The sequence below is a fragment of the Nipponia nippon genome, unplaced genomic scaffold (genome assembly GCF_047370975.1).
Source record: "Nipponia nippon isolate SJK-2023a ecotype South Korea unplaced genomic scaffold, ASM4737097v1 scaffold_3, whole genome shotgun sequence".
Taxonomy (NCBI): Eukaryota; Metazoa; Chordata; class Aves; order Pelecaniformes; family Threskiornithidae; genus Nipponia; species Nipponia nippon.
The window spans coordinates 37,730,634-37,755,452 of NW_028262347.1; the positions used below are offsets into that span (position 1 = coordinate 37,730,634).

General features: G+C 41.0%; 1 protein-coding gene across 2 annotated transcripts in view; it reads left to right on the forward strand.

Moving 5' to 3' along the window:
- SRGAP1 (SLIT-ROBO Rho GTPase activating protein 1) overlaps positions 1 to 24,819 on the forward strand; it is a 154,668-nt gene that overhangs the window by 111,312 nt on the left and 18,537 nt on the right. The window contains exons 8-15 of one of the 2 annotated variants that reach the window (XM_087764083.1): positions 164 to 265; positions 1,970 to 2,167; positions 2,287 to 2,371; positions 6,724 to 6,751; positions 9,299 to 9,401; positions 13,087 to 13,147; positions 13,310 to 13,387; positions 14,911 to 15,045. In XM_087764083.1, the coding sequence (XP_087620209.1) occupies positions 164 to 265; positions 1,970 to 2,167; positions 2,287 to 2,371; positions 6,724 to 6,751; positions 9,299 to 9,401; positions 13,087 to 13,147; positions 13,310 to 13,387; positions 14,911 to 15,045 (790 nt within the window). Of the gene's footprint in view, positions 1 to 163; positions 266 to 1,969; positions 2,168 to 2,286; positions 2,372 to 6,723; positions 6,752 to 9,298; positions 9,402 to 9,906; positions 9,941 to 13,086; positions 13,148 to 13,309; positions 13,388 to 14,910; positions 15,046 to 24,819 lie in introns of both variants that reach the window. The other variant, XM_087764084.1, reaches the window with a different exon arrangement.

A 24,819-nucleotide genomic window follows, 5' to 3' on the forward strand; every position in this document is an offset into this window, starting at 1 on the left:
ACGCATAAATACTTTCAATTTAGATGGACACATTTCATTATCTGCTTTATTAAGTTTTAATGTCTTTGGTAGAAATTCACCTAGTTTTAAGGAGAGCAACCAAAGACTATTGACTGTTTTTTTTCTTCCTTGCATCTTACAGCTCTTTTTGATTCTTTGTTAGGTTTGTCAGGTCACTGCCCAGCAACCTGTGCAAGCAGAGCTTATGCTTAGGTATCAGCAACTACAGTCACGATTGGCCACACTCAAAATTGAAAATGAGGAGGTAAGATCTGTGTCTACATGGGCTATACATTGAACACCATTTTCAGGAAGGTGCAGTGTTTTTTGCCTTGTCAAAAGCATGTGAATGACCCTGAAATGGCATCAATCTCTATGAGCTGTTTTAATTTTAAAAATCAAACACTGGCAAATATGCTAAGGTAGATCCTTGGCTGCTTTATAGACGTTTGGAAACTTCATCTTTTACCTGTCCATATTTTCACATTACTGAGTTATGTGTTTTGCAGATGCTTCAGTGGAAACTTGTTGGAGCACTTATTTTTGAAGTTTTGTGGCAGAAAGCTACTGAGCACAGTTACTGTCTTCTGTGACCACCCTCTGTCCAGTCCCCAAATTGCTACTTCTGAAGTACAAAGGAATTTGGACTGTCTTTTGTGGTAGCTGGGTCAAAGTCTCTTGTGCTCTCAGCTACAGCTATGTATAAACACGCGTACTGAATGCCTGTGATGGGAATAGCTCACCTAGGAAAATAAAATGCTTTTTTTTGTAAAATACAGTAAAGCTATGATGTTCTCTTCTTCCTGCTCTGGCAGCAGAGAGAGGCCTCCCAGTGGGTATAAAATGCACTTTTATGCAATTTAAGGCAGTGTTAAAAGCCCTCAGTTTAAATGAGAATCTGTTCCTAAATTAAGACATAGGGATAATTTAATTTCTTGGTGTAGTTTTTTGATAAGCTTTCAGGATTCCAGTTTTTCTCATTCTATGTTACGTGCTGAATGCTTAGAACAAAATATTAAAGTCCGTGAGACATGTACAGTAGTCTTTAAAAAATCCCATTTGACTTCAGAAAGTATCTCAAGGTAACAAAGATGAAAGGAAGGAGAAAGATTGTTTCTTTCAGTAAAGTGCAAGGGCATAGGGGGAGAAATCACGTTGGCAGGCACAAAAAAGATATTTGCCTACACTGGAGATGTGTGTAGAAGTGTGCATGATTCAGTTAAATTGCCTTTACTAGAGACTCTTCCGAAGCAGAACTGGGAGGTAAATCACATCCTTGTGAATCCTGCCAGTTACTTCATTGCACCAGGGAAACACTGCATCCCCTGTTCCACGGCCTCCATGCCCTGGTTCCCACTATGAGCAACTGTGCTCTCCATAGCTCATAGGAAGTGCTGTGAGGCTGGCGTGTATCGTTCTTTCTCCAGCCCCCTCCTCCAGCTGTGTATTCCACTTCTGCAGTCTAAACATCACTGTGCTCTGCACCATAGCACTCCGCAGAACGATGTCACAGATTTTTATCTTGGAAGAACATGTTGTTCTGGCAGCCAGATCCTTAGATGTACACATTCAATCTAACATGTTGACCACACATGGGAGAGTTGACCCTTCAGAGCAGTGGATCATCTCTGTTGCCTGTTGTCCCAGATTAGGAACCATAATCAAATCATGTCACATTTCAATTCTAATTTCAGGTGAAAAATGCTTGAGAGTGCTACACAGTCAACACAAGAGTACACCCATGTTTGTGGATTGTACCATGGTAAAGCAGAGAACTAGATAGGAAACCTAATCATGTCATTCTTCTGTTACATAGATTCCATTATAGTACATATAATTTTTCACGTTCACACACCAGTTTGTTTGGGGGAGCATGCCAGGGAATTATTCTGAGTAATGAGCTTCCCTTCTAAGCTGTTCTGGTGCGTATTTATCTTCCCATTTGTTAAATTGTGCTTTTTAACACCAGGTTAAGAAAACAACAGAGGCTACCCTGCAGACAATACAAGATATGGTCACCATTGAAGACTATGATGTGTCAGAATGTTTCCAGCACAGTCGCTCAACGGAGTCTGTGAAGTCAACAGTCTCTGAGACATACTTGAGTAAGCCTAGCATTGCAAAAAGAAGAGCTAACCAGCAGGAAACGGAGCAATTCTATTTCATGGTATGTTGGTTGCTTCCTCGTTCATGTGATACAGACCAAAAACCTGAAGTAAACATCATGCAGAAGTTCCTGGAATTTATGTGCCATACATAGTAATAGATTGATCTGCATCTCTACAGAAATTCAGAGAATATCTGGAAGGTAGTAATCTCATCACAAAACTTCAAGCAAAACATGACTTGCTGCAGAGGACACTTGGAGAAGGTAAATATCACACAATGAACTGAAAAGTGATTTCAGACTGTACAGTGAACCCACTGAAATGCCAAAGGTATGGAGGAAAAAAATTAGAAAACTTAAAGCTTAATTGTCCAGTAAGCATAGATTTGATTTTTACCAGTCATAGTTATGGTGCAGTGGTAAGAGTATGCACTATAAACTGATTTTATTTCTTCAACAGATATTTATTTCCACTGCGCAGGCATTTAGACAAGTGACTATATTTGGAAATGGAACTGTTGAATGAAAAATCTCATGTCTGAAAGGAGAGCTGACACAGTCAGTCCAGGGTGATTTAAGAGCTGTGACAAATGTACTGTTTCTACTTCCTAACTATTTCTGCTGACTTGAGGTTTTTTTAAGAGTTGGGGGAGAGTGATATTTTTTTAAGCATACAAAATTATCCAGGGTGCATCTCTTACAACGGACTCATTAGCGCAACATTTCTGACACATGGACATGAATGTCCTTCTTGCAGCCTAACAACTCAATGGAGCATTTATAAAAGGTAAACGGCGAAATCCTGACCTCACTGATGTCAGTAGTAAGATTCTTATAGACTTAATTTAATATTGGGTTTCTATAAAGTATTTGCTGATTGTGAACTGGAATGAATGAAAACTTAATGAATAGCTCCGTATCTGTTGGTTATCATTATTGCATATAAAATTATTGCATTACAAATTGTGATAGCAGAGAATTATCCATTGTCTTGAACACTCTTCACAATTTTTAAAAATACATCTTAAAATATAGACCAAGTCAGCAGATGTCCATGATCAAATGAAGTAAAGCTGAATTAGGGCAGTAATGAATCAGGCACTATGCACAGCTCCAGCCCACCTCTTACCAACAGGCACTTCCTCATGCACCAAAGGGAAAGGAGAATGACGCTGCAAGCCTTGAGGACTAGCCACACAGAGTGTTACAGACTTGGGAGGGAGTGAATTACACCACAAAGAGTAAAAATCCTCTCCTGAAGGTTAAAGACTATAATTCAAAGTTCAGACTCAAGAAAGGAAACTTGTTCTCTAAAGAGTGTCTCTAAAGGATATGTCAATTTATTTTCTTTTTACTGCCAAATATCTGTTATTAATCAGATCTCTTCTTGCTTTTAATGCAAAAGCCCAGATCCACAAATCCAGTTGTGAAGGTGCCTAAAGAGCTATTAACAGTTCAGTGGCTATGACCCAAACAAAGCCCCTGTCCAGGGAGTGACTGAGGGTGGGGGTAGGAAATAAACAGCATTTTCTTGCAAGGCTGGACTGTAGAAGACAGTAGCTGTTTTTACACAACTAACTACATTATGTTCTTATGGAAGTTTTCATTTAATAGGATTTTTTTTTTGAATGTGGGCATTTTGAGCAGTTTATGCACGCAAATCCACGTGCAGCTGATGTTAGTCAAAAAAAAGAGGAAAATTTTCCTCCAAAAGCTCACAGAAAATGTATTTGGAAAAATAAAGTGAATGTTTGTTATTTGGAAGCCCAGTAAAATGCATGATCATCTACTAAAGGGAGAAAGATAAAAGGCAACAGAATCTGTTGCCTAATGCATTTTGGAAAGAAATAAGGAAAGAACTGTATGAAAGGAAATCCAAAGAAAAACTTCTCAGCAGGGTGACCGAAGTGATAAATTGCCGTCAGGCTCCGGGCTGTTCTGCAGTGCTCAGGCATGCTTGGACTCTTCTGTTTGAAGAGTTCCCTTCGACCTACCAGCTGTAACCCCAAGCAGTTAATCTGTGTTGCCCACAGTGTTTTTGCACAGTTGTTGTCACATCCTCATAGCATAGCACATACAAATAGTACCCCAAATGCACATGTTTACATTCAAAGCTCATATTTGGAGCAAAAGCCATCATTCTTACAGGTTAAAAAGTTCAAGTACCCCTTCTATTGAGGCATGTCCTGCATTCAAACGTACATGCCTGGGAAGGAGGACCTGGATTCTGTACATTCCTTGAATGGGGATGATTGAAAGGATAGAATTACAGTGGAATTACGAACGTTATTTCTGTAGCTAGTACAAAAATGAATTTGTAGGAAGTGAACTACTCCCCTGCTCCACTCAAACTGCCTTTTCTGAAAACTTTCATGTCAGCAAGAGAGCAGACAAATAACACAGGGTGCTGTATTAAGTAATGCGGGGGAGAATGCGGGGAGCAGGAGAGGATTGTCTGAACTGCAAGTTTTCCTTTGGCACCCTCTCTTGCTTTTATTCAGACCTGTGCAGTGTAAGGATGTAGGCTGAATAAATCCAGATTCCAGTCTGGTGTCCACAACATTGACAGCATTTGGCTTCTGTTCCAGTTCATCACCTGCCTACTACAGTCTGTTACTGTTTATGGATACAGCAGATACATATTCATGATCTGCACAAGGCAGATAGATGAAGTGCTCTGTGCTGAGTCTGCGTCTACAAATTTGGAAAAGTAAATGAGAAATGTTCAAATGAATTGCTTCTAAACATAGGAAGCACACTGGTACTCATATTAATTCTGACCCAAGGCTCATCTATTGAATGAACAAATGAACAAAGCAAAGGGAAATGCAAGAAAGAGAATAAGCAGTTGTAAAAGAAATTGCCCCTGTCCCCCAGATAGTTTTTGCCCTAATCTGTTAAATGTCAGAGATGTGTTTAAAATCCCCCAGACTTGGGATTTCTAACGTCTTTTGTTTTACTAGTATTTATTATTGGGATTCTTAGTCTCAATGAACTTCCCTTGGTTACATGAGTAGGAAGAAGTCCCTGGCTTACCCTTTTTCTGTCATAGGTTTTTTTACATACTCTTCTTTCATCCCTCTTTTTCACCTCTCTAAAATAGATGCCAGAGATCTTTACATGTCTTATTAATGCCAGAGATTTTTCCCAGAGCTTATTCTTTGTGCCACCTTCTGTGGATCCCCATTGTTCTGGTACTGCAAAATATATTTTCAGATTAGGGTTTTCAGTACTGTGCAGGATTTCAGTGCACCTGGACATTGCCACGTAATATTATGTTTTGCATATCACTGTTTTTCATTCTTTCTGCAGTCTGACAAGCTTTTTAGTGTCACTTTGGAATTGAGTGGTGTACTTAGACCTAGCCCAAGTGATGCTCAGAGTGATTTTCAGTCAGTATAATTATCTGTAGTTCTGTTAGCTGCATAGGTGTTTAATTCTTTCTTCCCTAATATCTTACTTGAACATGTTAATACTGAATTTCGTTTACCATTTTGTGTCTTGTTCGTTAATGATTAAACCCCTCTGAAGGGCTTCACAGTTTTTTCAGGACTTGATAGAGAAGTATTTCAGTCATCTGCACAATATTCTGCCTCCTTAGCTGCTGTGATCTCCCCAAGACATTAATAAATGTATTATGTATTATGTAAATGGTCCTAATGGGAAGGCTTGAGTAAATGACTGTTACACTTTTGTCATGATGAAAAAAGACCATTTAATTCCACTCAGTTTCCCTTTTCTTCACTAGTTTTTGATCAATGAGAATATTTTGCCACTCGATCCATGGCTGTTTAGTTGCATCAGTCGCCTCTTGTGAAGAAACTTATCAGGGGCCTTTGAAAGTCTAAGTAAATTAATTCAACTGATTCTCCTTTATCCAGTATTTTACTGTCATGTTGAAAGAATTCTAATAAATTAATAGGGCACAATCTCCCTTTGGGAAAAGTGGACTGGTTGGAACTTATCATACCATGACCTTCCTACTGTTTCATTATTTTGCTTTTCATTATCATGAGTTGACACGGTGCACATGCCTGACTTAGTGGTCTGTGTTCTGCAAAGGTTACCCAGGAACCTTTCTGGAATACAGTATTTGCTTCTTTACAGTTCTCCGCAGTTCTCTGTGGTGTTTCCCAGTGGTAGCGTTGCATTTTTTTCCTGCAATACACAGACAAAAGAGAGGAAAGAGTCTTTCAATAGCAAGCCATTGGTGTCTAGAGCTCTGTATTTTCAGCACTGAACAGGTTTAGGCACAAGGCACAAGGGGAGATGTAATCTAATCTTGGCACAGCTCTATTGCCATGCTGATTTACCCACTAAAACACATGAGCACAAACAACAGATGTTGTTCTGAGTTTTACTTCAAATTATTTACAGTATCAAGTGACTCTTTAATCTATGGGCAGGCTTCTTAAAAGTTGTTCCATAACATGGGTTGCGTTTGTATTTTAAGTGTAACTGTGGAGATGGTAGATAACTGCACTGTCCTGTTTGTTCTATAATTGTATATCTTTTGCTGGTTACGGTTAAAAGTAATTTGCCAAGTGTAATTTAGATACAAAAAAATCTACCTAAAACCTGCAAATGATTGTTTCCTGTTTATTGAACTTTTCTAGGTCACAGGGCTGAACACATGACAACAAGGTAAGATATTTTTATTTGACTTGATTAGAGTTTCAAATGTAATAAAACCTTAGAAATTACAAATTTTAGAACAAGTTTGTAAGGGTATATAATGTTGTTGTTGCTGTTGTTACGTAAATTGTTTACAAACACTGTGTGTTTTAACATTCAGGATTTCTGTTTCTGCATGCTGATGGGTAAAGGACCAGGCTGTTCATCTTCCTCATTTGTGTGAGCTGCTTAGGCCAGTGTCAAGGCTGGGACAAGCTGGGAGATCCTTGAAAATATTTGTGAATCGCACATCAAATTGGGAGGTTGCAGGGGGCTTTTTGGTGCTAGAAAAGAAGTCTTTTTCATTTGCTAGAGATACCTTGCCTCTCAAGGTTTGTAATTCACTTGGTCAGGATACACAGTTCAGAAGCACCTGATACAGAAGTGCATTTAGGGGATAGGCTGCATCTTTGACAACCTAGCTCTGGATAGGAGTACCTGCCTCCCCCAGCATCCATGTGTTCAATACTTAAGTGGGTCTGGTTATTCACAGAAGAGAAGGGACACAGTGTTCGATCTCCCTGCTTTGTGCAGCACATACTTTCTCAGTTGTGTAATGCCACACCTGTGACGCTGCCTCCAGACATAAACACAGATGAGCACACTGCAGCCCCCAGGGTATCAGACTGGGGGGGGCAATGGCAACTGTTTGGATTTGCAGCTGCCACTTGTGTGTATCACTGCTACAGGGACCACCCTTCTCATCCTGGTGACGGCAGGAACATCCAGCCCAGCTTTCCTGGTCTCACTCTTCCGTTTCCATGCCATACATCCTTGCTCAATGCTTTCTCTTTCTCCTTTTTGCTCCTGGACTGGAATGGCCTTGCTACCACCCCTTGTCTTTGGATTAAAAAAAAATAAAAATATTGCCCTCCCAGCTAAGAAGTTTGGATCCGGCTCTGGCTCTGCCTTTGCTGGGCCACTTGGTTTTGTATAACTTCTTCTGCCTGGCCCCCATATTCCTGGGGACATCTCTACAGGCTTCAGACCAGCCTTTCTCCCACCACTCCACGGTCCATTTTAGCTCTGTAAAGTTGGACTTATTCACCTTCTTTCCTTACCTTTTGTGGTAACAAATCAGAGCATTCTTCCCAATTGCTGACGTTAATTCTGAGACCTGTGCCTTTAATTTTAACTCTGCCCCCAGATTCTACCAGGAATGCATGGAAGTCAGCAAGCTTATGTCCAATGAGAAAAATGTTCTTTCTTGACTCCAAAGCAGGTGACTCATCAGGCTCACATCATCCTAAATTCCCTGCTCTGTAAGCAGCTGGAAGAAGACGAAGGGTTTAGGCAATGGTTTTACATTAGTAAAGTGGGGGAGCAGCTTGAAGCCATCTTAACTCCTGTCTTCTCACAGCTGGTCACTTAAGAGAAGGAAGCTCTGAGGGAGCAGGGCCTGCCTGTCCGTTCCTCGGTACTGGTTCCCCCCCTCCGGCTGGGACCTGCCTATTGCCCCAGGGTTTGGTTAATTTTTCAGGCTGTAAGACAGACATGCAAATGGAAATGTTCCTCAAGGTCAAAGTTAAATAGTAGAAGGGAGGAGGTTATCTTTAAAGATGAGTTTAAAATAGCAGGTAGTACCCAAACAGACCAAAGTCCTGGCACTTAATGTTCTATGCATTATTGTTTTTCACTATTTCCCCCAAAACATTTAATTTTTTGCTAATTCCTGAAAAACCCATAGAAATATTGGACTGCTAGTGCAGGGGAACTAGGGAAGCTGTTGGCATGCAAAATGCCCTGACATTCACAAAATAAATTGTGACCTAGAGAACAATATTTATTTCCTGTAATCTCTTTCCGTTGTAGTCATCACATGTGTAACACACTAGGTAAATGTTTTGCAGACCAAAGTTTTGTGTGTTCTTCCTTTTCTTTTTTTGCATTATGCCGCTTTTGTTTATTTGTTTCAAGTTGATGATATTCTTTTAATTCCTTCAGCTAATTTGCAAGGTGTTTCTTTTCTTGTGTGAAGATGTTGATGGTTGGTTGTGGAAGGCTAAAGCTGTTTAACCTTCCTGGCTCTAGTTGAAAATGCAGACGGTTTGGTTTTGAAGCATCTTAGGAGTGTGCTGAACAGCTTTAATTTGCATTTGAAGCTTCTCCAGCATGGAGCAACTTTTCTGCTTGATAAGAGGTGCTTCGAGTGGCCTGTGTTCTGCCGCGGCTGGCAGGATGAATTCCAGTGGTTGCTGCACATTTCATGCATGACCGCAACAAAAAAGGCCATTCCGATTGTGCAGTGTTTGGAATAAATGTGTATGGTAAAACTGCAAAGCAAGGATTCATAAGGAATGTCAATATTTATCCATAAGTAATGCATTTTTAGTGGAGGAGTTCTCCACTCTTTAATCACTGTTACACTTAAATTTGATGGAAAGTCTTTATTTGATAAGTACTGTGTTTATTTCTCCCTTTACAATGTTCTGTTGTTTTGCCATGAGCTTACAGACATTTCATTTTATTGTGTGACTTAATTCTACCTTACTCAGTAATCATATTCCCTTCCCTTAGGCCTCCAAATCTTCCCCCTAAGCCCCAGAAACACAGGAAGCCCAGACCCCGATCACAGTATAGTGCTAAGTTGTTTAATGGTGATTTGGAGTCATTCATCAAGGTACTGGCACGAGCCACCCCAGTGGCTGATCTCAACACTTCTTACTATAATGGTCACCACCTCACGTGAGCTGAGGCAGATCATTATGTTTAAGTCTGTCCTGGGGCTCTTTTCTTTCCCGGTTGATCAATATAATACTTCCTGAAGTCAGAGGGAAAGAGGGGGATTCATTTCTCATGTTAGCCTCCCTATGATCTTGTTAATCAAGTAGGGATTGGCAGCTTGGTTTTATTAGGAAACTTAGCATCATGTAGAAGATAGGATGTAGTGGTGCATCCCACGACTTAGCACAATTTTCTGCTTGCCATTTTCATTATGTTCAGTATTCAAAGTCTGTGGAGAAGCAGTACTACCCTGGGTTTGATATCCAGCTTTTGATTTCCTATGACTTTAGGAATTTATTATATTGTGTGAAATTGTGATCACCGCTATTCTGGATCTTGTATCTTTGCTGTATTTACTATCTTCTTCTTTCTCATACTTTTATTTCTAATAATGCTTCTAGCCGAGGCCGAAGGAACTCTCACACGAGACATCAGGTATAGTTCTGGTGACAAGAGAACCATCTCCGCCTCGCTCTCGGGTTGCATTCATGCCTGGCTCAAAATTAGTTCTTTCAAAGACCTGGAGGGAGAAGTTTGCATTAAGAAATAAGTGTACGAGTACAGCAGGCAAAACTGAACCAGAGCATAACTCTGGAGTGATTGTAGTCTTAAATGATGGATATTTCCTTATTCATTAACAAGCACCTGCCCATCATAGTCAGTTAGTGCCTCTGGACACTAGCTGACAGAGCTAAGGGAGAGAAGTCTTCAAAAAATATGTAACGATACAGTTATAAATGCAGTGAATGAACTTCCTGACTGCAAACTCTGTGAACTGCGTTTGAATATTACAGGTGGTTTTTTTTTCTTCCTGTGCAACATAGGTAGTGGCAGATATTTTGCAGAATAAATTCTGTGCGCAGTGGCAGCGTACGAGTTCAGCTGTCTTTGAATCAAGCTTTCAGCCGCCCTCAGTACAACTATAGGGAAAACGATTATTATTATGCAGGTGGTGCTGTGAGGTGCAAAGACTTTCAGGAAATCATCCCATGATGCAAGAGATTAATATCACGAACGGTTTCTTGCTCAAGGATGAAAATAAGCAAAGAATCAGAAACTCCCACAACAAAAAGCCCCTGGATTGGAGAACCACAGAACAAATGGTACCCCATCATTTTCCCTCACAGAGAAGAGGGTTATGCTATGTGGCAGTGTAGGTGACAGGGCTTACTTGCAAGTGGAGAGTCCTACACAGTTAGTCTTTCATAAGGCAAGAGGAAAAGAAAGCTGGTAGGCTTATGACAGATTTCCCGGTGTGGGAGCTAACCTAGGAAAGCATCCCTGCCCAAAGACCATGTCATTCCTGATAGGGTTGAGTCATTTTGACAGGCACAAAAGGATTACAGCTAGTGAAATACAGTATTGCACCAGATTGCTTTTGTTACATTTGTGCATCATAAGAAATGATAATTAGTCCCAAACATACATTCACTGACTACACACATCAGATGATTAAATTCACAGAAGCAGTAGGGTCACTGTTCTTGACATTTCACTAACACAGATTGTTACTTCAAATTATTTTCATGGCACTAGATCCAAAATCCAAAGCTGTTAGTTTAGATTATTTCAGGGAATTACTTAACTACGAAGTTGTGTGTGGTTCTGAACAGATTCTGGTGTGTGGTTCTGAACAGGTATGAAAGTAATATATATTTTTGTAATTTCTTACTGCAAACACTATCTTTTCCGAGGCTTTACATTCTTTGCATGAACCAGCGTACTAACAGGAGATACGGGTGCATGTTGTGCATGTTTTCTAATACTCTGCTTTTTTTGGAGGCTGCTCGGTGTTAGTGAAGATGACAGTATTCCTGGGTTTAGCAACTGACCTGCTACATGGGGTTTTTTTTATTCAGCTGTTACTGACTCATGACACAACTCAAACAGAAAATGCTCATCCAGACATTACTGGTTCTTGGCTAGCCAGTCTTTGCTAGGTTTTAAATTAAAAGACAAACAAGCCACAATTTAAATAGCATAATTAGCCTCACAGTCTTTTGTAAGCCCTACGAAAACAACATGGAGGATGCAGAAGACCAGGGATTAGGTTATCTGAGGAAGTGCATTGGTTCATTGCTTCACTGTGTGTTATTTTTCAAACTTTTTTTAGTAATTGGCTTTTCTTCTACTTGGGTTTAATTCATAAACTTCCCATTAGTGTAGTTTAGCATGAAAATGAAGGACTAGTTTGTAAGGGGAAATGCGTATTCTGAGTTACAGGGTGCTTTTGAATTCATGGTTTTGTAATACAGACTGGTTTTATATGAAACTTTCAAGTGAATTAGTCAGTTCTCTGAGTGCTTACATATTCGAAGTTCATTTGGAAAGAAAAATTATAGCTTCCAAGACAAGAATTTCAAAGGTACCTATTATTTATGAAACAGTATTTTTTCCAGCGTAAGCAGCAACTTTTCTAAATAATTTTTAATCATATGATTTGTGTCTTTAATAGATAGTTGATGACTTGTAGTCATTAATGTGCTTGCAATAAAGCGTCCGTTTTTTAAAGTGCCAAAACACACAGATGAAGGACTGTGATGGTTCTTTTGGAAAATCAGCAGTTTAAAAGAAAAAGACAAATAACCCACTGAAAATTAGTGTATGGTCATCTTCTCCCCCTACCATCACAAGCATTTTTTCTTCTTTATTAAAACACCTCTGCTTAACTGAAGATGTGGCTGTAGACCTGCTGCTGTATCATGGCTGAGAGGAGAAGCTTTGATTCCTGTGCTCTGCCAGCTGCAGGTGGGGACTTGTAGGCTGTGACCTCCCTTTCCCAATACCTTTTTGCCTACAGAAGAGGCAGCTGAACCACATACGCAACTCAAAGTGGCTGTGGTTCACCACCCAGTGTATTACCAGCTAGTTAGAGCAGCCTGAAACAACGTGCCAGGCCATCATCTGGCCTGTGTTAGGGCACGCAAATCAGCAGAGCACGCAGGAGTGCTCTTAGGTCAGGAGGGAGACATCTGGTACCCCATGCAATGTCATTTGGTGGCTCTTCCTCAGGAACGTTACTGATAGTCCAGCAGGTCCAAAAAAGGCCTTTTCAACTCTGTGTGATCGACGTTTTTTACAAAAAAAAAAAAAGGCACCTCAAGGAATTAGGTCCTGTATAATTAGGTTCATGTAGGATTTTCTCCACCAGGAAAAGAAAGGTAAGTTAAATGGATGCAGAGAGATCATCTTCATCATGAATTATTATTCTTAATAATAAACTTTTTAAAAGGCAAATTCACTGCTTTAACTCATTTTGCTTCAAAAATCTAAAACACATGCATGAGCTTAGATGTCACATACAGTGTTAGCTAGATACAGTGGCAGAGGTAGAGTCTGAATTTCCTGATTCAATGATTTTCATGAAGAACCATAATCTTTTCTCTTCACTTGTTCCTTTCCCTCCCTCCCTAAATGGGAAGAGAACTCTGTTAGAAATTATATGTTTTCTTATGTGTTTTTTGCCAGCACTGTATGTCCATCTGGATTGACCAAGAAAATGCATTTTCACATTCAGTCCAGAGTAGGGAGGTTTCCTCTGTCTGGTCTGCAGTTCGCTCTTTCTGCTCTTGTTTTTCCAGGATTCAGGACAAGTCATTCCTCTCATCGTGGAAAGCTGTATCAGATTTATCAATTTATACGGTAAGGTCTGAAACATACTATGTCATTTGATTATTGGCCTGACTTTTTTGTGTATCTTTTGCATAATGCATTTACCACCACAGCTTTGTTTTTAAAATAGAGATTAAAAGTGTTTTAAAAACTAGATTCATTTCTCACCACTGTCTCCCATCTTTGCTGCAGGTCTTCAGCATCAGGGAATTTTTAGAGTGTCTGGTTCCCAGGTGGAAGTCAATGATATTAAAAATTCATTTGAGAGAGGTAATTGCATTCTCATTTATTCGAGCACCTTAATATCTGACATTTCAAAATCTCTTAAATTCTAATTATTTTCTTGGCTGTTTAAGCAGTATGCACTTTGTGTACTGCACCTAAAACTTTGCACCGTCATATGCTTAAAGATGAAGTATAATGATGACATGTACATGTTTTTCCCCTGTTATGTCCTAGGAGCTTGAGGTTGTTTTTCAGTTTGTTTAGACAAGGCATATGACTCTTGAATCAACTATAAACTTCAGTCTTTCCTTAATGATAAACTGCAAATAATAGTTTGTCTATATTTTATTTTAAAGATCCTCAGAAAGGAAAGATTATGGTATTTAATTAGATTCAAGAGACTACTTAACGCAATTTGAGAACCCTATTACTTGATCTTCTGGAATACAAGTGCTCAACTTTCTGGTCCCTCTGCCAAAGTGGCATCACGATCAATGAGAATACAGGCTGTGAAAGGGTCGTTCGATTTTCAACCACTGTTTTCATTCCCAAAAGAAACTTCAGCCCCAGAGGAGGAATTGTGGGAAAGATACCAGGAAGTGAAAACAGCTTTTTATACATGAGTGGCTTGCAGCACTCAGCCTAGGATTGCTCTGCCAGGGAAGCCAGCATCCAGCAATCCCCTAATTGTGTTAAAACAATGCTAGTTACAATTTCTTTTAAATCTTACATTCTCTTTTCTTGGGTCTTAGAAGCTGTTCTTTTAATTTCCAGAAAAACCTTTTGCAGATCATCTGCTAACCCTTGGAGCAATAAGTCTTGTGACTAAAAGCATGAAAAAATATGCACAGTATTTTTCTCCCTAGGATTAGTTATATATCTTGTTAAACCTGATCTCGTCTTTGACAAGATACATGAAGCAGCTGTTTTTACATGCTAAGTGAAGCCACATCCTCCTATTCTCCGGCTTTTAAATCTGCCTTATTGTTAACTGCTTCTCCTAGGTAGTGTTATTCTGGAAGATATATACATTTTAAAGTGTTTCAAAATAAAGATTAAGTCTTTAAAATTACACGTGGTTCAGTCACGGCTGAGGTTTCAGGTAGGGTTTCAGTTCCTGTACAGTGTTTTCACAAAATGGTTGCATATATTCCTGAATGTTTTAATTTTTCAGAGTGAAGACAGTTTTCCAATTCAAAGAGTTATCTAACTCAATTTGCTTTATGTAAGCTCCCAAAGAATAGTCTGAGAAACCCTATTCAGTTAAGAACATTTGGATTTTTTATTTTACTAACTGTAAATCACATGTCCATAAATACCTAGTTGGAAGTTCAGGACCTAAGAGATCACTAGGTTATGTAATTTAAAGGAAGCTTTATTTAGGCTGCCGGTTTTAGTTTAATCATAGCCTGGGATTTCTAAATCAGTGTTTATTATCTTACTTGAATGCTTGCATTGCCACCTCCCACACACTAAAAACAAAAAACCCCAAAAATGTCACTCATAAAAGTGTTGCATGCAAGAATGCTCCTGCATGTGTGTTTCATTCAATTTATTTACTTTTTAAGGTGAAAATCCTTTGGCAGATGACCAAAGTAACCATGACATTAACTCAGTTGCTGGAGTACTGAAGCTCTATTTCCGAGGGCTGGAAAATCCTGTCTTTCCTAAGGAAAGATTTAATGATCTTATTTCTTGTATCAGTAAGTAGAAATCTCTGTTTCTTTCTCAATAGAATTTTACTTTCATATATACAATACTGGCGTGAAAAAGGAGCTAACTTTACAGATTTTTCTGACACAATTTGTTTGCCATCTGTAACAGTCTGGGTCAGTTATTAGTCATACTCGCAGCTGTGGTTGTTCCCTTTTTCCAGTGGGATTAATGTACAGTACAACTCTTTGTTTAATAGGGCAGGAAGAATATCTTTTGGTATACAAGAGATAGTTAAATTTAAGGGCATTATTATTTTCCTGTGTGCACTGGGTCAGACAGAAGGGGATGAAGTCATGACCGTGCAAACAGAGTACATTACTTTCCGCAAAGGTTTTCATGCCCCGCAGCTTGGAGTCAGCATTGGTGAATAAGTAACTAACTGCTCGACATTGTGTGGTTCTGGACCTTTATTGTGCTCAGCTTAAAACCCCCGATCCAACCAGCAGGAAAACCCTTCAGTGCAGGAACGGAGGGGAGCCGCTGAGTGTTGTCTGCTTAAGAGCCCGGTCTGCCTTCCGACACACAAGTTGTGATGGGATGCCTTGGAAGAGCGTTGCATGGGTCTGTGCACTGCTGGTGTTCATAGCTGGACACAGAAAGCTTGTAGTAATTTAGGAAGTTCTCAGTGGATGAGTGAATTGCTCTGGCATGCACAAAACCTCTTCCAGTTCACAGATCCATGCAGATGTTGAGGAGGGGTGAGGCCAAGCCAACCAGGCTTACTGCTCCCTGTGGGTCCATTAGAAGTGGTCAGAGGTGCTAGCTTTGTGGAAGAATTTCCTCCTTTCAACCCTTCCTTTATAACTTGCCTGCTTCGGCTGAATGGAGAAGGAGACAGTTTCACAGGTAACGAGGGTCAGTCCTGTGGGATATTAATTAGGGCAGGCTCTCTCCAGACTGTGTTATTTTGGCAAAGGGGCCTCAGCCCAGCGGGCAGGACCACAGATGGATGTGTGCACAGTGTCCTGGGCTGGCCATCAGATGGGCTTTTCTGCTCCCGGCTGGGGGAACCTAACGTGTGTGGTTTCCATCCCACGTAGGGAGGATTGCAGTAATTCAGCCTGGAGGTTACAAATGCGCTGTGACCAGATCTATGTGCAATATTTTGTGTTTCATTTTTTTGTGGGGTTTTCTGCAGCTGTTGCTATTTACAGAATTTACAGAATTACAGCTATTTACCTCAGTGGTACTGAGGAGTCCTGAAGGACCTCAAAACTGCAGTTTAACACTCTGATGCCTGATGCTGAGGGGGACATTGTCTCCTTAGGAAGCATATTCTTGGTTCTGCCCGAGTTCGGCTTTAGCTAACTGCGGTGCCACAGCCCAGAAAATGTCTGCGAGTCATAGAAATTGAAATCTAAAAAGGGATCGTTTTGACTGAGTGATTTTCTGCATGACAGGGATGATGGAACTTTACCTAATAATCCTGTACTGATTTCCATAACTTCTGGATGAATTAAAGCATGTCTGCTGAAAAAAATTATCGATTTAATGGCTTCAGTTGACAGAAAACCTACCACATTCTTGGATAAGCTGTTCAAATGATTAATCACTTTCATTGTTAAACATTTGTACCAGATTTCCTTTTCAAAATTTCTGCTGTCAGATTCTGCCCATTGGATTGCTTTATGACTTTATTATTTTGACTAAGCATTAAGAAAAATAGAAATGGTGGTTCTTGTATGTGGAGATGGTATTGCACTCTGCTGTGTTGAAGAGCTTTAAATAGAATTGTAAAATACCAAGAATGGGTATTCGGCTTACAGAGATTACACAAGTGAGTGCTTAGGAGATGCAAAAATATTTGCCCAAAACAACCCTTTAAATGTGTTCCAAGAAAAAGGAACCTGGATGATTTCGAAGAGTTTCCGTTCACCATTGAAGCTTCTGAAGACAGGATGGGGTATTTAGAAAGAGGCATGGAAGTTCAATGGATTGAGTATGTGTACATGGCACCTGCGCAAGTGGGAGAGATTCACCAGCCTCTCACAGCATCACTGCCTGAGAGGGATCCAGTTCAGTTATCCCAAAATGGTCTTTTGTTATTAAGAACTTCAAGGAAAATAGCAATGAATACTAGATCCCTAGCGTTAGGCCTTGATTTCCTTAGAGGATGTCCAACTATTGCATGTTCAAGGTAGGCAGCGGATTATTTTCTTGCAAAAGAGTTGACAACCTTTTTTTAAATAACAGTATCATTGAGCAGAGCTGAAATCAGTAACAACCAACAGCCTGGAACAAAGTCACTGCTTTTCCCAGCCACATTTTTAAATGAGACAATTATTGGGAAAGAGGTGTTGCCATCTGGTCCTGATTTAGACTGGCTGTTCTCTGAGGCTATCGTAAGTCTGGATTATCATCTCTACAACAGCTTGTCAAAATGAGGTGTAATGACTGAGTAGTTCTGCTAGGTTTGACTTCTGCTGTTGCTCTTACAGAACAAAGCAGAGGATTTTCTTCCTGATAATGCGTTGTAAGAGTCCCAGATCTGTTTCTGGCAGGTTTTGGAGGAAGCCAGGGAGGATGATTTTGTTGTTTGGTTTGGTTTCCACAAGGTTATCTTTCGAGGCACTCTGAAATGGCATGTCAATGCCTTCTTTCAGCAGAGGGAGGAAAGGTAAGTTTGGAACATGGCAGGACAAAAGGGGTTTTCTCTTTGAGCACACTGGGGTGGGTTTAGTTTGTGTTGTTGCAGTGGGGGTTTTGAATGTGGTGTGAGCAGAGAAAGAATCTTCCTCGTGCCTTGCACCCACAGCTAGCCCCAGAACCGCACGCTGGGAGCACTGTGTCTGCATCTTCTGATTATCTGAGAAGCCTGAGGTGGAGCGTTTTTACAGCTGTGTACCTAGTCTATGCGCTTCATTAAGTGGCCCACTACTTCCAAGGAATAAGATGTTGGTTTTTTTTTTTTAAAAACAACAAGCATTTCAGAATATACTACCTGTCACGGTTTAGTTTAAGTAGCACCTATGTGGTACGTACTACCAAAAACTATCTGTCTCAAAGACCCTTTCCATTGCTACCTTTTAACCTTAACGCTTTGTATATCTTGCTAAAAGGAAGACACTCTAGGCAAGATTTTTCTCCCACTTCAGATTTTGAACCTGTCATAGTTGCATTAGTTTCTTTTTCTGTGCTCATGTGGCCTCACATATTAAGTATGTTGGTCTTCATGTTAATGGGAGCAGGGCCAGACTCCCTTTCATCTGTGACAATATACGTTAGTGTAACTTTAGATCACAATTGATACGTAAAGTCCAGAAAGCTTTCACATTTTTAATTAAGAGAGTTTAAATACTCTTAATTCATATTGCATTCACTATCTGGTAAACAGCGAGGAAACAAACATTAAGTTGTTTTCAAATATTTTTTTCAAGATAAATGTCAGTGTGGTTTTTTTAATCGTTAGCAGAAATTGTTATAAAAGGGGGGAGGGAGAAAGCAAATTCATAAAGTTAATGTTCACATAAAACTGTAAAAGGGCAGAATGTCACACATTTTATATGGAAATGTAATGTTGCCAGTGAAAAACCCCTTGAAACTGGAGTACTTAGTTATGGATGTCAAGCATAATTGAGGCTACAGCTGCAAAATGAACCTTTCCTCAGTACAGCCATTGAGGAATTCCTTTGCATTTATGCATATATTTCCAAATCAAATAGAGCATTGTGATTTAATGCTTTCCCTTTTGCAAATGCAGTGGAACAGTGCAAAATGACTGTGACTTTCAGGGCAAGCTGTATTAGTTAGGCTCATGAGAACAATGTTATTCTGTTTGGGCTTATGAAATGGTTTAGATAAAATTTGGGCCAAATTATGACTTCTCCAGAGCAAGCATGAAAGGTAGGACAGAACGTAAAAAATCCATCTGATTACAGGCCATAATTCTGCATTCTCAGCAAAAGGAGTGGCTACTATTGCGCCCAGCTGCACTCGGCAATCCAGAGGGTAAAATGGGGAGGGAACAAGGGAGGCGAGTTGCACTGTACTTCTTTTCTGCCCCTTAGTAGAAACAGATTGGGCCAAACACAAGCAAAGTATTTGTAACAGGAGTTACTTGAAGGCAGAGGGTACTGAAGCTGTGCTGAGGGCTGGCCATAATTCACCTTCACTGCTGGGGAACTGCAGTTCCTCTCCTGGTGTGAGCCCTTATACACGTGAATCACTTTTACATACCTAGCTGTGCAACGCAGCAGCAGGCACATTGCAGCTACCCAGACAGCTTAGCTTCTGCTCAGGTCGTTATAATTCTTCTTGGTTTCATCTCTGCTGCCTTAAATTTGATTTACTGAGATGCCAGGATGGACGAAATCTTAAATCTTTTTTCCTTCTGCTTTTCATCATTTCAATCCCTTGCTGCCAGCAGTGTCCATTTACGTAAAGGCGTAAATGTTATGGAAGGAAATTATTTTATTGCTCTTCCAGACTCTTGCCCATTACCTAAAAAGTAAAAAACTATATTCTGAATTGTCCACTCTTCCTGAAGAAGTTTAAACAAAATGACAACAACTGTTTCCTTCCCTAAGTGACAGTGGAGACCATTGTGTTTGTCATCCAGTAATGTGTTATTACACAGATCTGAAAGAGCTGTAAGTGGCATTGCTGAGTTAATATCTACATATCTTTGAGTTGGATTGGACCCATCTACCGAAGTGGAAAGAAGCACAAATTGTTAATTTCAGCATTAATGCATATTCATGTAATTCACTTGTCAGCTGCAAATTGACCATAAAAATTATATCTGCAAGTGTAACTCAATCCCATTTGACGTTCAGCGGGTGTGTAAAATACGCATGAGGCATTCACTCTGTTACTAGTAGGCGCCATTCCAAGTGGAAGTAGCGAGTGGCCCCCATGCAGAGATACCACATTGGATTTTATCCTTCAAAACAGTTGTCCTAAAGGTAGAGAGAGAGCTTACATTACCATTGTTTGCTTTCTTCTTCCTTCTTTGCGCTACCCTTGCCTGTGAGATATGCTTAACTTGCACAGCACTGGCTGTTGGGGTAGCACAATTCATTCATTGCTGACACCGGGTTTCTCCTTCCACATGTTCTGGTCAATAATATCTTCCCTTCGCAAAATGTTTGCATTTCTTTTGTTACTTCTGAGATTGGCCCATGGAGGCTGCCTGTTAACAGAGGGTGGAAGGAAAGACATAATACAGAGCTCGTGTTTCTGAGCTCTGACTGCCCCCAGGCTGAATCTTCTCGTTGGATAACCATGCCTCACCACCGGTGCAGGAGAGGCCATGTGTAGAACCACGACCAGGAAAAGTACAGTGCTTTTGTAGCATTTTTAACTAAACCAGAGTGATAAAGGCATGTAGCTGTCCAGTTGGCCCAAAATATTTCGAAACTACCAGCAATTGCTCTGTTGCAAAAGTCTTTTGTTCTCCATCACCAAAGCACTGCATTTATATATTTGAATATTTATTGCCTTTTACATGCTCCACTACTTCAGGATTATTGCTTAATTAAACTTCAATTTACAGTTTCTTAATGTTATTTAGGATGAATGTGTCCCTGTCTTGATTTATAATTTAGTTTGTTTTTATTTGTATTTGGGGACTTGTGTTAGTAATTGTGTTTTCTCCCCTCTTAGGTTTCCTTTACTCTTCTGAGGCAGATTGTTCACTTTTGATCTGTTTCACTTTAGAGTCTGCCTTTGCAAAAACCTCATCGTGAGTCACCAGGTGGTTAAAACATGTTATTTCTCATGGAAGAGAAAAGTGGACATTCATTGATTCTGTGTGTCTCTGCAGTAAGCAAAGGTGACACCGCCTCTCCAGTGCAGGTTCCAGTCTTCTTGGAGGATGAAGATCAAACCTTTTAAGGCTTAAGTAGCTAGGATTTATGCCTATCTCATGCTATTTAGAGAACTGGTCCTTAGCCTGTGGCTGACAAAGAAGCAGCTAGCTGATAAGTAATTCTTTCATTTATGCAATGACATTAGTCTCAGCTGGATTCATTCATCCAGTTCAAGGACAAGGAGTGTTTGCAGAGGAAGTCCATGGGAGATCAGTAAATAAATCTTTTCCAAGAGCAATGCAAGATTGCACCTCAACAGATTTTCTTGTGGAGATTGTGATCTGCCTCTTTGGAGGATTTTATGAACAGGTGGGACAGGTGTCTCTCAGAGGTGATTAAGGTGAAGTCAAAGGGTGAGACTGTAAGCTTAAATGATCTCTGAAGAATCCTCCAAACCCTCTGCTTTTCATTTTTGTAGTAGCTGGTGGAGGCTCCTTAGATGCCAAACACCTTTGATGCTTAGATGCCTAGAAATACACAGAATTCTGAATACACAGAAAACCAAGCTCCTTGTATTATTAGGGTGCTTTGCTCCGTTACTGTCTGATAAAAATACATTAATAGTTCTGGGCACAGGTGCCCGGCTCTTCCACAGAGCACTATAGTCGTGAAGCCCCAGAGGCTGGCCTCTTCCCCTTCTCTTGCTTCACCCCACAAATGCCTCCTGTGCTCTGGGCTGCACTGTAGCTCCACTTTGACAGGAGCACAGTGTTCCTATGCCAAACACCTTCTCGTCTGGCTGGCAGGAGACTCTCCTGCTTGTGGGTTTGACCCCTGTGGCTGAGACAGGTCTGGAAGGCCAGAAGTTTTGCTCTGCTCTGAGAACTGGGAACTCGAAAATAATAACCATTTCTACTTGTGACATTTATCTGACAGTAGTCTTGATTTGTGGTTGATATTCATGTGTCCTTCTCACAGATCTCCCTTCCCTCCCTCCCTCACTCCACAGTCAGAAAAAAGACGTTAGTTCTCAATGTGCTTGGCCTTGCCAGTGGCTTATCCTGTTGCTTGTGTTTGGGAATGTGAGTCTCATCATATCATTAGAGTAATGAACCAGTTTTCAAATCCCCCGATTTCTATTTCTGCTTGGCAGCTAATTGCATTATTAGGACAAGTCATGTAATATCAGCACTTCAGTTTTCTTAGCTGAGAAGTGGGTAATACCTCACCGGTCGCTGAGGTAGGACTAATTACAGTTCTTGAAAATCAGAGTAATGAAAAGAGGGCCTCCAACAGAAGTGCTGTGAGAAAAGACACAACCAGCTTTCTGCACTGTGGGGATTGCCAGTGGTTTCTCGCAGCAACCAGCTTGTAGCCTGGACGGCTGTTCTGCCCCGAGGCTCTCTTCAGCAAATCCGGTGGAGGCAAAGCAATGCTTTCTCTTCCCTCTGCATGGGAAGCAGCAGAGCTGCAAATTCTGTCTGCCTGGATGCAGAAAGATTGCTCTGTATTCACTCCTTCTTTCCTATGCACCCAAACACTCACACGCTGCATACGCACAAGCAACTATGAAATTTGGCTCCTCATTTAAAAGCAGCACGCAAATACATAACATTACCTATCTCCTTTAAACCAAATCAGTGCTGAGAAAGAAAAACAAGCCTTTTGAAATAACATGGAAAGCGCATGAATTTACCACTTGGCAGTAGTTTGGATTTTCAATAAAGGGGCTTTCATGGAAACTGGGACTGGGTTACCAGGAAGGTATTGGAAATACACATACCTTATTCCAGCATGTATAGCTTGTAACTGCGTCAGTATAGAGATGACCTGCTATACTTAGTACTGATCATGCTCCTAGTAGGGCAGCTGGGATAGCTCAACACATGGCCATACAGCCAGACTCTCTGTACCTACTCTGCCGTGTCCGTGCTGCCTACTGGGACCAGTTCCTGGCTCGTGCATCCTGTGAACCGTGTCTAGGAAGTGCTTGGAAGAGTTCTAGTTGGCACAGACCACAAGCACATTGGAGAGTGTAGTAACTACTGTGTGGTAGCTCACTGCCAGTGTTCAAGACTGTGCCCCGTCCTGGTTTAGCTCACTGGTTTAGGCAGAGCTATTGCATCCGGATAGGCAGCACGCTGCTGGAAGGAGCTGCTGGACCTGCCTGGAAGCCTGGCCAGTGCATTTCTCGGGTGTGATTTGAGTTCAGCAATGACTGAACCTGGTCCAGGGCTGGTCTCCAGAACTGGCTGGAAGAGGCAGGTCTGCAGCACAAGGCATTAGCCAGGAAAGGCTTTAATGCAGAAGGCAACTCTTGGCCTGTGTAACAAATTCCCTCCAGCTTCCCACATCCAGCAGACAGGGCGGAAGGGCTGGAGAGGAGCTGTGCCACAGCACCACACAGCAGTGCTGCTGAGGCGGGAGTGTTGAAAGACGTAACCAAAGTGCCTTTGGATCTACCTCCCTCAGCCCCACTCCATAGAAAATCCACCTGCTCAAAACCACCCAGGCCTACAACTCCATGTACAGAGACTCAGAGACAGGCTTGTCAGGGGGAAGGTCGGCTGAGCTGGAGACTCACAAGGCGCCACTAGCTGTAACAGCAGCTGCTTTTGTTGGGAGATCGGGAACTGAAGATGGAGTCAGGCTCCTTCCACTTAGTTTTGGAGAGCTGTGTAGTTTAGGTAGGTGGAGAAAGGTCTTGCGCTAAAGCTGGTGTCTGAGCTGTGCAGAATGGCAGCGTGGTACTGCAGTGCAGAAGTGAGGGTACGTAGCACTGGCATCTCCAAGATGTGGTGTACACTGGAAAGGGAGAGCAGAATTGTGGTTGCTCTACAGGTCCTCACTGTGCAAGCAGCTCCCAGGCTTAGCATGTCCCTGCCATCGACTCCGGTTCTTAACCAGTAACCAGTTGATTCATGCAGTCCAGGTTTAACAGAAACATAAAAATAAATTTCAAGTCCCATACTCCACTAGAGAAAGTGTAATGGCTTGAACTGATTTTCAGCTAGAGTTTGGGTTCAGTGTGACTCATTAGGTTATAAATTATACAACTTGTCAGCAATCCTTTTCCCCACAGCTCTGCGGCCGTCAGTGGCATCTCACCAGGGACACTGTTCCAGCCTTCAGCCGCTCTGCTAGGGAATAGGATTTTACCTCCCGCAGGAGTTTCCCTCTGCTGCTCCCACAGTAAATACCACAGTCCAAATGGGCTTCCTTCATGCAAGTGGTGGTGGGCTGTTCTCCTCCTGCAGAAACTCCCAAGGAGCTGAGCTTCTCCCCATCCCAAAATCTTCTGTTCCCCAGCACACTAGTGGTGCTGAGCCCGTGGGATCTCCCGTAAATGCAGGTGTGGGAACAGGTTTCCCCCCTTAGTTTGCTACACTGGCATTTCTTAATGAAGTACAGCACTTCTGTGTGGTAAACAGAAGTCTCGCTGCTGACGTGCTCTGCTTATGCTTAGCTCTTGGTACCAAAATACTAATTACGAGACACCAGTTGTTCTTCTAAGAAACGTAAGTCAACACACATTTTGCATCTACAAATAAGTGCTGATTGGTAGAAAGAGCCATACCAAAGAGCACAAATAAACACCAGGAACTCTGTTTACAGTTAGTATTTTTTTATCTAAGTAATTACTTTAAATGTGTGCTGTTAAATACCACATTTTGTGGTACAAATGGCTTTTCAGCTATTGGAATCAGCTCCTGTTTCTCATTTCAGTGCCACTGGACATTATTTCTCATGTAGTCTGCTAAGATTTCCCCTAGATGTTGTTAACTGCAGCATTCTTTCATGGCTGACGTAAAAAGCATTACTGAAATTTTAGCTTGTTTCTAACAGTGTCATATACACAGACAACACATTGAGTAAAAAATGGAGATATTACTTATTTTGAAAAACAATTTATCCTTTTATCCCATCACTACCCCACTTGGAGCCACATAATCTTTCTGACCAACATAGAAGATAATGCATCCTTGTTATAAGACATTAGGAACTGATGCT